At 42.9% G+C, this 15,599-nt stretch overlaps 1 protein-coding gene across 3 annotated transcripts in view; it reads right to left on the bottom strand.

Moving 5' to 3' along the window:
- ELP1 (elongator acetyltransferase complex subunit 1) overlaps positions 1–15,599 on the bottom strand; it is a 60,525-nt gene that overhangs the window by 15,709 nt on the left and 29,217 nt on the right. For all 3 annotated transcript variants that reach the window (XM_041004414.1, XM_041004413.1, XM_041004415.1), the window contains 11 exons: positions 14,929–15,044; positions 14,522–14,595; positions 13,427–13,505; positions 13,262–13,341; positions 11,689–11,826; positions 11,505–11,590; positions 11,032–11,180; positions 8,741–8,864; positions 6,717–6,814; positions 5,074–5,275; positions 2,892–2,953 (listed from right to left, as the gene is read on the bottom strand). In XM_041004414.1, the coding sequence (XP_040860348.1) occupies positions 2,892–2,953; positions 5,074–5,275; positions 6,717–6,814; positions 8,741–8,864; positions 11,032–11,180; positions 11,505–11,590; positions 11,689–11,826; positions 13,262–13,341; positions 13,427–13,505; positions 14,522–14,595; positions 14,929–15,044 (1,208 nt within the window). The remainder of the gene's footprint in view (positions 1–2,891; positions 2,954–5,073; positions 5,276–6,716; positions 6,815–8,740; positions 8,865–11,031; positions 11,181–11,504; positions 11,591–11,688; positions 11,827–13,261; positions 13,342–13,426; positions 13,506–14,521; positions 14,596–14,928; positions 15,045–15,599) is intronic.

Genomic DNA, 15,599 nt, shown 5'->3' with positions numbered 1-15,599 from the left:
GAGGGGCTTCTAACTGCAGAAGAAAGGCCTCAGGAGATGTGTCTAAGAGGACTCAGCCAAAGACCTCAGATGAAATGCAAATGCCAGGGCTATGAATACAACCACCGACAGGACAAGACGCGCAAGGGGGCCTGAATCCTTGACCACAACTCACTCCGAAACTTGCCATGTGAGACTGTGCTGCGAAGGGTTAAGTCACTACTTGCAACACTAGTAAGTCCCATCTGCTTCTAATCCAGTTTGCTGCTAATGTACCAAGGAAAAGAGTGGCAGATGCTCTACTCGTTTGGTACCTGTCACCTACAAGGGACACAATTCTGGGATCCGGGCTGTGGCCCAGCCCAGTACTGGCAATGAACTCTCCGGGGAGTAAACTAGCAGACACAGTATCACTCGCGCTCTCTTGCTTTCTCAGTAAATTATCTATCAGACAGAAGATGTCTTTCTTTCTTTCTCTGCTCCCCCACCCACCCCGTCTCCCTCTGTTTTATAACTTTGACTTTCAAAATAAAGAAATCTTTTTGGGTATAACCCAGGCTTGCAAGGGTGATTCCATAACTTCAAATCAATCAATGTAACTTATCATGTCACTTGTCTCAAAACAAAAGTTACACGTATTTAACAAAATTCAACACTCAATTTATGATTTAAAAACAAATTAAAAAACCATCTTGAAACTAGGAATAGAAAGGGATTTCCTCAACAAAGCAGGCAAGGATCTGCACATTTCCACTGCAGGTGGCAAGGCAGGCAGAGCTTTAGGCTTTGTGAGCTGTAGTGTCTCTGGCAGAACTAGTGTAAGAGCACCAATGGATGATATGTAAGCACATGAGCATGGCTGTGTTATATTCCAATAAAACTCTATTTATAAACACTGGCAACAGGCTAGATTTGCTACAGATTGTAGTTCACCAACTCCTACAACAGAATAAAAATAATACGAACAATAATAAAAGCAAACATGATAGTTTATGCTAAAAGTTGATTGAATGTTCCCCTCTAATATCAAGGAAAAAGCAAGGACTGCTACCGTTTCCATTCCTATTCTATACTGTTCCAGAAACCCTAGCAATGCAATGAAACAGAAAAATGCATATAAAAAAATGAAAGATTAAAAACTATAGAAATCATCTTCATTAATGTAAAAAATCCAAAGAATCCATCTCAAAGTTTCTTTACAAAACAATATTTATTTAAAAGATAGCATTAAAGAGAGAAAGGCAACAAAGATTTTCCATCCACTGGTTTGCTCCCAAAGGCCTCAGCAGCTGAGGCTGGGCCAGGCCAAACTCAGGATCTCCAAACACAAAAACAAAACCAGCATCTCCAGTGTGGGAGACTGGGACCCAATGCCATGTTTACTGCTTTTCCAGGCACATCAACAGGGAACCAGATGAGAGGTAAGCAGCACCCATATGGGATGCTGCCAACACAGACAATGGCTTCACCCGATGTGCCACAACATCAAGTCCTGTAGAAGCTTCTTGAACTAACAACTAAGTTTAGCAAGCTTGTAACATACAGAATATAGCCACACCTTTTAAAAAGTTTTTTTTTTAATATTTATATTATATTTCTGTACACTAGAAATGAAACATTGGAAAATCTAGTTAAGCCTGGAGATGACTCCAGCCCAATTAGTTAACTGCAGCTTTGGGAAAGATGCTGAGCCAGAGGTCCCTGCTAGACCCACCCGGATTCCTGATCCAGAGATGGAGAGATACTAAGTGCTTGTGGTTTCCAGCTGTTGAATTTCAAGATGAACTGTTAGGTCACCCCTGACAGTACCTGAGGCACACCACTGGCAGGAACACACACCGGTACAGCCACGGCTCGAGCTGAGCACCCACAGGGAAAGTCCACGCGCCCATCTGTGCCCACAAGGGTCTGTAGCAGGTGCTGCTTCACTCCACTTGGACATCACTACCCTTCCGGGAAGCTTTACTCATTTATGTTTTCATCACACTACTGTTGATAACATTTTTATTTCTAAGTTCTAATGATACAAAATGATTTCACTTATTTCTGTTACACTGAAATTTTAAAAATATTTATGTCAAGAAAGAATATCCACTAACAGCAACTGTAAACAACCTTCTCTCATCAAAGGTCAAAGCTCTGCAAAGTGGCGATTCCTGGTATCACCTATGTACCGTGTCCTGTCACCCTGCAGCCTGTGGCAGGGCAGTCTCACTACTTTCATAAATGAATCCTATCAATCTATCAAAAGCTCACATTGGTACTTATCTTTATAATCCACTGTAAAATTGCCTCAGGAAAAAATAACACGGACAACAGAGAGAATGAGAATAAAAGCCAAAGAGTATATAAGCTCAACTACTTTATTTCCTACCTTTCCCTTCTCAGTGCTTCTACCTGGGCAAAGAACTTCTTCAAGATTTATTTTAGTACTTTCTGTCAAGATCAATCGGTGCTGTGTACTAGAGTAGACCTCATGTGTATTCTACTCTCATAAAATTTTAAACTGAATGTCTCTTATCCATGATGCTTAGGACCAGAAGCATTTTGAATTTGGAAGGCTTTCAGCTGTTGGACGACATAAGACAAAATATCTTGGGGGAGGGATTCGAGGCCAAGCAAGAAATCCATCTATGATTCATACACACCTTATGCTTACAGCCCGAGGCTGATCTTATACACTATTCTTAGCATTCCTGTATTTTGACAGCACCCTGTCTCATAAGGTCAGATGGCAGGTTTTCACTTTTGAATCTTAGAGCTTTATGAATTCGGGGTTACGGAGACTAAGCCTATATTCAGAGATGTGATGAATTTTACCTAGGTCCTTTCACTTTCATGATCAGAAAGGGTACAACTGAAGGCCTTTCTTGCTGACCAGAGAGTTTTCCAGGGGGAGGAACCGAGCTTACCTGGGCGTACTGTTCCAGAACAAGAGCTGCATCACTGTGCTTCCTCTGCTCAACTAGCTTTCCTGCAAGGAACAACAGGCACTTGATGACAAGCTTAATCAGGTACTCTGGCTAAGTGCTTCTTCCATATGTCCTTATATGAAGCACCCCAGACACCCTATGACTTCCTGTGAGGGGAACAGATAGATCCCTCTTTAAATGACAGAATCTAAATTTAGCAGGAGAGTAGAACAATCACACCTGATCAAGAATAGCTCTGAAAAACCCTCCCAGGGTTGGCACCACGCAGGTTAAGTGTATACACGCAGTGCCAGCATCCAATATACCCAGCAGTTTGAATCCCAGTCACTCTAATTCCAACCTACCTCCCTGCTAACGGCCTGGGAAAAGAGCATGGTTCAAGTCCTTGGGCTCCTGCATGCACGTAGGAGACCCACAAGAAGTGCCCGGCTTTGGACTGGCCCAGATTTGGCCATTGTAGCCATTTGGGAGTCAGTCAGTGGACCAGAGACCTTTCTCTCTCTTTTTCTTTCTTTTTTTCCCCCCTTAAGATTAATTTATTTTTATTACAGAGGCAGACATTTAGAGAGAAGGAGATGCAGAGAGAAAAATCTTCCATTTGCTGGCTCATTCCCAAAGTGGCCACAATGACTGGAGCTGAGCCGACCCAAAGCTAGAAGCCAGGAGCCCCCTCCAGGTCTTCCACTCAGGTGCAAGGTCTCAGGGTTTGGGCCGTCCTCAACTGCTCTCCCAGGCCACAGGCAGGGAGCTGCATGAGAAGTGGAGCAGCTTGGGTTAGAACCTGCATCATATGGGATTCCTGTGCCTGCAAGACAAGGAATTTAGCTACTAGGCTACTGTGCTGGGCCCTTTAACTCTTTTTCTAACGCTCTCTTCCAAAAAAAATTAAAAAAAAATTTAAAAAATTAAAAATCTCATGGAAAAAATGTGCATTATAACAATAAAAACACATCCAGAAGTTTACCAATGAGGAATGAATCCTGTGCTTCTCATTAACTCCTCTTTCTACTACAAGGAAGAGGCTGCTGTGTCTTTGGAGGAGCACTAGATGGCGGTGGTTGGTTTATGTTGGGTCAGTGTCTCCAGATGCTAGATTCACTCTGTCCAAGTGAGAGGCACATGGAACCCAAAGCTTACAAGAGTCGACAGGTTCTTGCCTCTCATCTCATGCTCATCCTAAAGCATTTAGCACTAAAAAAAATAAGTGGAGTCATCACTACTAGTTCAAGTCACACTGTTTTGTCTTCTGCTGGCTTATACAAACTGCCTAAGTATGTGTACACACTTCAAAATGTGCACATATATTACCTCAAATCATTGCTCACTGCCCTCCCTACTCTTTTGCTTATCATATAAATTAACCTGTTACAGTCCATCATATGACCTGGTAAGCAGCAGCACCAACAGTTGTAAGGCGTACTAGACAAGTTAACAGATCCCAAGAACAGAAGTAGATGGCATAAATGCACAAGAACTTAAGTTTCTTATTTATCTGAGAAGCTGAGTGGCTATGGGAAGAGACACAACAAAGCGAAGTCTTTCACCCAATGGTTCACTCCTCAAATCACCTCAACGATGGGAGCTGAGCCAGGCCAAAAGCAGGGTCTCAGAACTCCACGTGGGACTCCCACATAAATGGCAGAGACCCAAGCACTTCAGCCATTTTCTACTGCTTCCTTGGACAGGTGAAGAGGGAGCTAGATTGCTTAGATCACTGGCCACGAGAATGGCCCGTGAGAAAATAGGTCAATAAAGTAGAAGTGCACAGCCAGAGTGAATAATCAACAGACTTTAATAAGAAATTCTCAACACTGAAGATTTTCCTATGACTCTGACCTTGCCTCCCTTTCTAAGGACTGAGCACAGGTGTGGAGATAACCCAGCTACAACCACCTGCCTAAGAATGCAGAGCCACACAAGGGAAGTGCCCATTAGTCCTTTCAGGAGAAAAAAACTACTTTCTTTATTATGCCATTGCATTCTGGACTCTTGTTATGGCAGCATAACCTTTCTTTACTTAATAAACCATTATAAATTTAAACACCGAGTAGGATGCTGTCTTATGGTAGGTTGCCCAACTCACTTGCAAAATGACCAAGAAAAAGAAAACACAGAGAGGAAAAACTTTCAGAGGCCTGGACAGATAAATGATCGTGCATACCTGCCAGAGTTCTGCCGAGGCCAGCCAGCTGATCTTCAGTCATGTTAAGCTGGCTGGCCATGCAGAGGGCCTGCTGCCAGCTGCCACAACTCACGAAGGCTGAGAGGGCCTTCTCATGGGCCCCGCAGCGAGCAAACACCAGTCCCGCTGGTTCACACTGCTGTTCCCGCATCAGGTATTCTCCGTAAGCAATGCTGATGTCCTGGGACAGAGGTCATTTAGGGCAGATGAAGAAACGCAATAATCATTTCACTCTAAGTACCTCAGGCATTACACTTCAAACTTGAAATTCAAGGGGGAATCCTTGATCAGTTAGTTCAATAATCTTCCCATTCAAACCCTTACTGAGGATGCCAGTTATTCATCCAACAAATACCTACTGAGCTACATATGTGCCATTCTAACATCCTGCATTACCAGACAAAAAAAATAAATAAAACCAAACAAATGATGAATCCAACAAGATCCACTATAGAGAAGCTGATCTAATAATGACAAAGAATGGCTTTATCAACATGACACAACAGAACAATGGGATAAACACAGCATGATGGAAGCCCCATTTGAGGGCTGTGAGAAGTATGTGACATGTTAGGAGAGCATGTTCCACGCACAGAGCAAGGAACACCGGGCCATCCATCAGCAATGTGCCTTGCAGGTGTGAGGAATAACAAGGTTGGTGTAACTGCAGCAGCAGAACATGGAAAGAGGAACAGAAAATGAGAGCCAGAGGCAATTACACCATTAGGCTCAGTGTTAGGCAGCAACACAGTTCCCGCCCTTAGGCAACTCAGTCTGGGGTCAGGGAGACGAAGTCACATATTGGCAATTTGATAAATGCTCTGCCAAGTACGAACAAGGTGCGCTGAGAACTCAATATTTGGCATCTATCCCAGGAAGATGATTAAGGAAGCCTGGTGGACGTGATTGGATAAAGGAAGGGGGAAGGCAGAGAGCTAGCAGAGGTCTCTAAGTCACTGGGAATGCAGAGAGGGTCCATGCTAGTATTCAAGAAGGGATAGAGGCTAAACCACAGAGCCAGGAGTGGGATCTGCAAGAAACCAGGAGCAGTGGTAAGGCAGGCAATGGTAAAGGGTGATGTTGATGGCACAGGCTTGGGGGCTATAGACTGGCTTCCACGCTCCTGGCTTGCCATGATATTGTTCCACTTAGGCAAGTTGTTCCTTCCTCTATAAACTAAGCACAGCGTGTTATGAGGCCCACACAACACCTTTAGCTTGCAAGCAAAGTATCTGGGAAGTAAGAGATGATGAATAAATGTTTTTAGACGCAAAGTAAAATCATCTCCCCTTTTTCTGAGACATAGGGCAAAGACTGTGTCCCTTAGGTTCATCAGTCACACAGTAGAGGCTGCAGCAAACACGGGTGTGATGGGAACAGGGAAGCCCAGGTGGGGGCTGCTGTGGTGTTCTGGATAAGGAGCCAGAGACAGCTACCTGCACTGTAGACTGGGCATTTCTTCACAGTGTGCCAGGGCCATTCTCTAAGGAAGTTCAAGATAAACCAATTCACTTTCATATAAATCTTGAAATTAAGGTTAGTGTTTATTAACTCGGGATCTTTACTTCTTTCCAGTGAGTGCACAAAGCCAATCTGGGAATGTCATCCCACAGAGAACACACCTTGTACTGTTGTGAGGTTGGTGGATATAACTTCAGAGCCTCGTTATACAAATTTTTATCTTTGATCAAGTTCAAGCATTCTGGGAAGTACTCAGGACCTGCAGGAATAGGATTGACACAAACTCAGATTGAAAAGCACACACAGTCAGCTTACACCACTTATACCTACTTCCCAAGACCGACATGCTCAAGAATAGCTGGAAAGCGGAATTCAGAAATCTGAATTTTTTTTTTTTTAAAGATTTATTTTTATTATTTTTTCATTGGAAAGGCGGATATACAGAGAGGAGAGACAGAGAGGAATATCTTCCGTCCGATGATTCACTCCCCAAGTGAGCGCAACGGGCCGATACTATGCCGATCCGAAGCCAGGAGCCTCTTCCGGGTCTCCCACAGGGTGCAGGTTCCCAAAGCTTTGGGCCGTCCTCGACTGCTTTCCCAGGCCACAGGCAGGGAGCTGGAAGGGAAGCGGGGCTGCCGGGATTAGAACCGGCGCCCATATGGGATCCCGGGCGTGCTAGGCGAGGACCTTTAACCACTTGCGCCACTGCGCCGGGCCCCAGAAATCTGAATTTTTAACAACTAGCACTGAGGGTGGGTGAAGAGGGAGAAGCACTGAGGTCAGCACTGACCTCCCAGCAGCTTTTCTGTACACTATCCAGCTCAGAGCTCTCTGAGCTTCCTCAGTAAGAACAAAGGTTCTCTCTTGGGCTGATATTATGACACATTGGTAAAACTGCCGCCTGGGATGCTGGTACCTCATGTGGACTCCAGTTCGCATCCCACTGTTGCGTTTCTGATCCAGCTCCCTGCTAATGTGCTTAGGAAAGCAGACGAAGATGGTTGAAATGCTTGGGTCCCTGCACCCATGTGGGAAACCTAGAGAAAGCTCCTGGCTCCCAGGAGGCAGGCTTTGGTCTGGTCTAGCCCTGGTTGCTGTCGTCATTTGGGAAGCAAACTAGTAGATGGAAGATTTATTTTTTCTCTCTCTGTCCCGCACTCTCTTCACAACTATGCTTTCAAATAAATAAAACACATCTTAAAAAGAAAAAAAAAAAAAAACCAACAACCTCACACATACTTACAGACACACACCCCACACCCCACCTCACCCCAAACACACACTCCATGGTTCTACCAATAGCAACTGAATCAGATTCCCCAAGTAAGCCAGCAGCCAAATGCTCTGCTGCTGTTTAAGATAATTCTTGTCTTAACTGAAAGCCTTCAGCAGAGCATTACTCCAATACAGGGAAGGCATGAGGCAGAACAGCTGGGATTCTGTTTGTTCTACACCGTCATTTCCAACTAAAACTGTGGTTCAGGAGATTGGGTGGGAGCAGGAGGGGTGAAATCGTGCCACTCACTGCAGATGACTGGGATATCCTTCATGTTTATGACACTTACAGGTAAAGAAAATGATCCATCAGTTTTAACACTGAGACAATGAAGCTCATCTAGGAGGTGCTCATTCTTAATCCAAGAAGGCAGTGTGCTGCCTTCATGGCCCAGAAAAGCCCGCCTCGCCCATTCAACTCACTGGTTTTATGCTCAGTTTTTCAGAACATGTGGCAAATTAAAGTGAACACACAGCATAATGATTAAACTCTTCCTTCAGAAGTGGAAACAAATCAGTCTAAACTACTATATATATTTTAAGAGTTTACTTATTTGAAAAGCAAAGTTAGAGACAGAGAGAGATTCTATCCATTTGTTCACTTCCTGAATGCCCACAACAGCCAGGGCTGAGCCAAGCCAAACCTAGAGCCAGGAGCTTCAGCCAGGTCTCTAATGTAGATGTAGGGTCTAAGAACTAGGGCTTTCCAAGCACATTAGCAGGGAGCTGTATCACAGAGGAAGAGCCACATTCAAACTGGCACCCTTACCGGATGCTGGCATTGCAGGTGGCAGCTTAACCAATGAGGCAACACTGGCCCCTAAGCTTACATTTTATTTTAATTTGCAACTTACCTATGTCCAAAGGAGATCTAAAGCAGAAATAAACATATTATTCTCACACTTACCGCATTTGCTGAGGTGGCCAATGGCTTTTTCATATCGTTTCAAGTATTTGTCTATAGTGAACCGCTGATAATTAGTTTCCATTTTTTTAAGTGTATTAAGAAATGGAAGATATTCTTTGGGATCCTAAAACATAAAAATCAAATTTATTACTTGTTATATCTGCATAGAAAATACAAATACACATAAAATTATAGCAATAAACCCATAGCTTTGCGATTTCAAGACATACACATTAACAGCACCTAATATAAAATCAAACTGCATCAAACATGATTTGTTACAGATGCTTTCATGTATGGGTGTTGTTAGCTTTCATGTGGAATAACAATGATGAATCCTTAACTCTAACAACAGCTATTTGCATTTTATAGCTAATAAGGAAAACAGGCTCTAGTTTAGAAGATGTTCAACAAAAGCATTAAATTTTCCCTTAAAATATGCTCTTGTTACTGCTTTCAAGACATTCCACACCTTCTACATTATAACAAAGGTACAAGGATGCTGAGTTGGACACAAAACTGTGAGGCCCTACCATCTTACTAGATTGTCTAGCATGATCACTTCCAACTCAGTGTGTTGCACTATATGCAAATTATTTACTTTCCTAAAGAAAAAATGCTTCCTACTTAAAATACCAATTTTGCTGAATAAACGGGATGAATATATCTTAAAACAAATAAAACCTGGGGCCAATATTCCCCCACCTGTAAGGTCAGCATCCCACAGGTGCCAGCATCCCAATCTAGTCCCAGCTGGACACTTGCAATCCAGCTCCCTGTTAACAGTCTGTGAAAGCAGCAGATCCCTGCCCTCACGTGGGAGACGCAGAAGCAGCTCCTAGGTCCTGGTTTCTGACTGGCCCATCTCTGGACATTGTGGCCATTGGAGAGTGAACCAGAGGGTGGAAGATCTCTTCCTCTCTCTTTGTTTCTCTCTCTCTTTCAAACTAAATAAAGTTCATGCATATGACATGGAGGGAAATTGTAGGCCAAAATATCTCACCGACAGACATTTAGTAAGAATCTGATATGTACAAAGAATGCAGCAGAAGGTAAGCTTAATCTCAGGAAACGTATTTTTGAAGGAGACAGGGTTAGTCACTGGAGGCAACTGAAGCCTCCAGGCCATGGAGAGAGGCAAGAATGACTGACTGGGAAGACGTAATCCTGCATTACTTGACCTAGGAGGTGAGAATCAGCCAGGTGAACATGCGGTGGGAGCAATGGAAGCCATAGCTACTGGCAAAGGTGGAGGTGACACAGAACAGACAAAACCTCTGCCTTTCCTCCATGGTCAGAGAGACACAGTAACGATAAGAGATGAGAACTCAATCATACATAAGAGGTAAAATCAGGGAAGACTTTGTAAGGACTGATGGCTCCTGAGCTTTATCCGACAGGTAATGTAGAACTCACGCAGCATTTTAGGCAGAGAAATCACTCTGGCAGCAGCTAAGAAAGCAATGATAAGTAGAAGAAACTCAGACTGCTAGAAAACAGATTAAAAAACACCAAGAAAAGTAGTGCTGCACTTTTCTACCTACAGCACAAATACTTAGGTGGGACGAGACCTAGGGGCCCATCGCTGTAACCTAGTGGTTAACTCCTCGCCCTGTATGTGCCAGGATCCCAAATGGGCACAGTTCATGTCCCAGGTGCTCCACTTCCCATCTAACTCCCTGCCTGTGGCCTGGTAAAGTAGGAGAGGATGGTCCAGAGACTTTGGATCCTACACCTATGTTGGAGACTGGGAGGAGGTGCCTGGCTTTGGATCGGCTCAGCTCTGGCCCTTGTGGCCATTTGGGGAGTGAACCAGCAGATGGAGGATCTTTCTGTATCTCCGTCTCTCTGTAGATCTGACTTTCCAATGAAAATAAATAAATCTTTAAAGAAAAAAAAAAATAAGAGACCCAAGCCTTCCTATGCTTCATGTTCGTATTTTCCACTAGAAAAAGAGCCACAGCTTCAGGAACTAGAACAGGACATGAACCATTTGTGACATCTCCTTTACAAGAAAACAGTTCATACATATACATGCCTATAACCTTAGAAATAACCATACAATCTTATTTTACTTCCTCAACCTAGTAATCAAAACAGTTCAATAAGCCCAGAATTATGACAGAGACCGGGGCTTGCGAGCACAGCCATGGAGACTCACAGATCTGTTCCTACGTTCAGGGCATTAACACTGTTCAGGGCAAAACACCGGACTATCAGGAGGAAGGTCACACCGCATCAAGATCATATCAAGAGAACCAAAATGATGTAGCAAGTATGACTGCACCTACCTTCTGGGACTTCTCAGCTACCATGAGGACCAGGTCGAAGTCATAGGTCCCCAAAGACTGATCATATAGTTCATTAACATCCACCAGAAGCAGCAGATACTTCAGGGCCTCTTCAGCACTCACAGCATCAGGGTCAGATGGAGCATTTGCTGTCAGTGTGTGCGGAAACAAAACAGAATAAAACCACTTGTGGAAAACATTCACAAACCCAGGAACATAACCAAAAAGACGAAGCAAAACATTTTCCCTATAAAACTGAACAGCAAATGAGTATTTAGTTTTGATCCTTATGCACACTTTGTAGGGCAGCTCTCTAAAAACCTCAACACAGGTCTTGAAAATGATGACCAAAGGGCTACATGTTGAACCTGTGACATGAAGGCGGGATGTTTAACCTATGATGTGGCAAAAATCACCTTGGAACAGTGGCAGTCAGGGTCAGGTTAAACATGTATCTGGGAGTGGATCTCTACCTTGGAGCTCGTGTACCTTCTGTAGCACGGTCTCCAACTCTGGAGTGGTTTTCTTCACATGGGATGTGAGTATTGGCAGGCAGTACCTGTAACGAGTAGAGAATGCCACAAACAAGAGTAAGCTGACCTGGAATAAGCTCCCACTGGTGTGATTCAAGATGCCCAAGCAGGGCAGCACACATACTTGTGAGGATTTATGCTCTCCATAGCTGCCCTCAGGGCATCGCAGATAAGGTCAAGCTTTTTCCCACCAAGATCTCTGGACAGCTGGCCACTGCTGGGAGCCGGCGGAGGATACATGGTCTTGGTGACATCTTCCTCCCTGAGAACAAGCATGTATGAACGGGTCACTAAGTGAACATAACAGTGCATAATCAAATTGCTAACACATCCCTCGCATGCTAATGAGACAAAAATTACAAATATCTGTCGAAAGTTTTCTTATGCAAATACTGAGAAATGAAACATATACCAAAGACTTACAGGAGAATACTCATAAAAGTTTTACTCACACTAACCCTACAGGGGTACAATCTAGATGCCCAGCATGAGGGGAATTGACAAAAAAATGGCGGTGCATTTACATCATGGCACACAACTCAGCAATAAAATAAAGGCATACCTAGTAATCCTTGCAAAAAATGGATGACTCTCAAAAAAATGCAATGAGTGAAATATTACTTACACAGGAGAGTCAACACCACATGATTCCAAGTTCTCAAACAGGCACATGCTCTGCACAGCACTCGCCTAGGGAAATGGGCCAGGGACTGCCTAAGAAGAAATCTGTGGGAACTATCTAAGAAGAAGGAAATGCTCTCTAACTCAACAGAGTCTCAGGTTCCAAAAAGTTTACTGAGATTCACTGAATAGCACATTTGTGATTTGTGTATTTCATTGTAGATTTATCTAACTCCTAAAAATATCCAAAATGAGCCTAGGTACACTTGCATTACACTAAACAAGCTGAAAAGGCAAAATGGCCTGATGTCTATACCATCTAACAAGACGAATGACAAATGGATAGATTACAGACATGCATATATGGTTAAATATGAGCTGGAGAGGCTGGTGGTAGTTCAGATACTTCCTGGACAAGTCTCTTGACTTTTATCTGTGTTTAAAATGTCTCACTATGGGCCCAGTGCAGTCGCCAAGCACCTGATGTCCCCGCCTTGCACACACCAGGATCCCATATGGGTTATGGGTGCCGGTTCTAATCCCGAGAGCCCCGCTTCCCATCCAGCTCCCTAATTGTGGCCTGGGAAAGCAGTAGAGGAAGCCTTGGCACCCTGCACCCACTTGGGAGACCCGGATGAGGTTCTGGGCTCCTGGCTTTGGACCAGCTCAGCTCCAGCCATTGCAGTTGCTTGGGGAGTGAAAGAGCAGATGGAACATCTTCCTCTCTGTCTCTCCTCCTCTCTGTATATCTGACTTTCCAATAAAAATAAATACTTATTCAAATAAAAAGTCTCACTATAAATGCTCACAGAGAAAGGCAACACTTGATTTCAACTTCATAAGAAAAATGGTTTTATATGTATACCCAAAATTCAGTAATTCTAAATGACCAGTTTTAAAGTCATATTCTTAAGCAGTTTTAAAGTCATGTTCAAAAGAAAGAGTAAAAAGCTGCTAACATCTAATGATACTGATATTTAAAAAAAAGGTAGGTTACTTTTCTTCTCAAGCTATTCATGCCTGATTTCTTTAACACGAAAATTATAGAAATACTTATATTTATTCAAAATACTTACTTCAATTCTGTGAAAAACAAATTGATATGATTGACACAATCTATCTGTCTAATGAAAGTTTCCACATTTTGAAGAAACACCTACCAAGAAAAGAACAAAGCATTTCAGTTCAAATTGTAATATTTCAAGTATAAAAATTAGGGTAAATATCAGATTTAAAGTTACCTCAGGATTATGATCATGAATCAGATTGAGATTAATTCTTAGTTTTCTCATACATTCAAATGCTTCTTTAAACCTAAGTCTGTAAGGAGACAGAAGAGGGAAAGGATGTCACACAATAATGTATCATCATGCTTTCATGATGATACAAATTAGCTATGATCAGTTCGCAGTGAATGCCATTCGGCTATTGGATTTCTTCTCTGAATTCATAGGATGAAAAAAAAACAGAGACCATGTTCCCTCCAGGTTTGATTCTATCATCCCTGCATGGGCATCTTGAATCATACAGCAGAAAAACACAAGAGAAGTTGAATCTAGTTTATCAACAAAACATTATATAGATCCTCCCAATACAAAGCTTCCCCTAAACAGGCTCGGGAAATCAATCGTTTCCTTCATGTCAGTGGTTTAGGCTTTAGTGGGTCACAGACTCGTGTATCCATTTGTTGAAATATTCAAGCTCCCTACACAGTCTTGTGCATGCTTTCTTTGGGTTCACAGAACATCTAAAAGCATGTGGGGGTGCCCTAGGTAGGTAAAGACTTGCTTTATTTGACAAGCTTCATGATTCATTCTTCTAAAAGCAATGTTTGTTGGGATGGTCTTACGGTACAATTGGTAAAATTACATCCTACAACAGACATCCCAGAAGAGTGCCTGTTCCTGAGACCCACTGTTCCACTTCTGACCCAGCAGCCTGCTAACGGCCTGGGAAAGCAAAAGGCAGTGCAAGTGCTTGGGCCCCTGAACTCACATGAGAGTCTAGGAAGAAGCTCCTGGCACCTGGCGTTGGCTTGGCCCAAGTCTGGCCACCTGGAGAGTTAGTCAATGGATGGAAAATCTCTCTCTAACTTTGCCTTTTAAATAAAATAAAATCTTAACAGAAAAAAAGAATATCTACTACAACATTCTAATATTAAAGAGGAAGGGATTGAAGGGGAATGAATAACTAAGAAAGGAATGAAAGTCCTTAAGAATAACTAAATATATCTGAAATGAAGCTTTGTCATATTCTCAAGTTTCAAAAGCTGCAATGAAACACTTCCTGTCTTGACACACATGAATTAGAAGACTTGTCAAACACATGGCACTTACTTGTCCAACCACTTGCGAATCTGAGCTAGAACCAGGGCTCGATGATGGACAACTTCTAAGTTTCCCCTTGGCATCTTAGGATAAATAAATCAAAACACTGTTATTACATAAAAGACATTAAAACAGCCAGAATACATAACTCTACAAAACTCTTCAAAGTGAGTTACTGCGATGCTGTACAATATCAGTATCCTTTTAATAGAACCTAGTTGTGCTCAGTATCTTGACTCCCAAGGAAAGCTTCCTTTTGAGCCTCGCTGGTCAGAACCTTAATCAACACTTCTCATAAAAGCTAACAGAAAACTCAGATCTATAATGACTGAGCAGAAATGATAAGGAGTCCTAAAATACAATTCGGTTTGTTACTGACTGGATGACAATCAGAAAGTTCTGAACAATCAACTCACCTGTAATATGAGCTTTGTGTCCTGGGGCACAACGGTGACAATTCGTGAACCTCTTTCCACCTTCCGCAGAATCTCTCCATTAGATACAAGGCTGCCACTTAGACCTGCCTGTAACGCTAAAGATACCATTGGACAAGACTTGAAAATTATCCTGACCAGCCACTCCCCTTTATTGCAGTGAACACACATATTACCTGAACTAGAACAAAGCAATTAACTATCAGATTCCATTGGCCACCTCTCAACCTCTGGATCCTAGGCCCTTCTGCGAAGTGCCCTCTCTCCTGGAGAGCTCTCACGCACATTCACACACACAACCTCCCAAGCGATGTGAGAAACCAGAAGAAGGATAAGGGAGCTCTAGTTTCTTGGCAATATCACTGAGCTATGACCATATAAACACAGACACAATCCGTTTCCAGTTTCTTTGGTTCCAAGTCAGAAACAGAGAAAATAAATAGGGTTTTCAGAGTAAAGAGAACACACACCAAAACCTGGGGTGTAGGGGAATACAAGGAAAGACAAGGTCAATATTTCACAAAGCCACAAGGGAGAGCCACAGTGGGATAAGCATACTTAAAGCATATTCATAGCTAAAACCTCCACAGTAGCGGCAGCAGTGTGTTGCCTGACTGCTCCACTTTCAATCCAGCTCCCTGCTTAAAGTGTGG

This window comes from Ochotona curzoniae, unplaced genomic scaffold, assembly GCF_017591425.1.
Source record: "Ochotona curzoniae isolate NIBS_2020 unplaced genomic scaffold, NIBS_Ocur_1.0 scaffold_3208, whole genome shotgun sequence".
NCBI lineage: Eukaryota > Metazoa > Chordata > Mammalia > Lagomorpha > Ochotonidae > Ochotona > Ochotona curzoniae.
The sequence above is the reverse complement of the archived record's forward strand: the minus strand, read 5'-3'. Positions and strand labels throughout refer to the sequence as shown.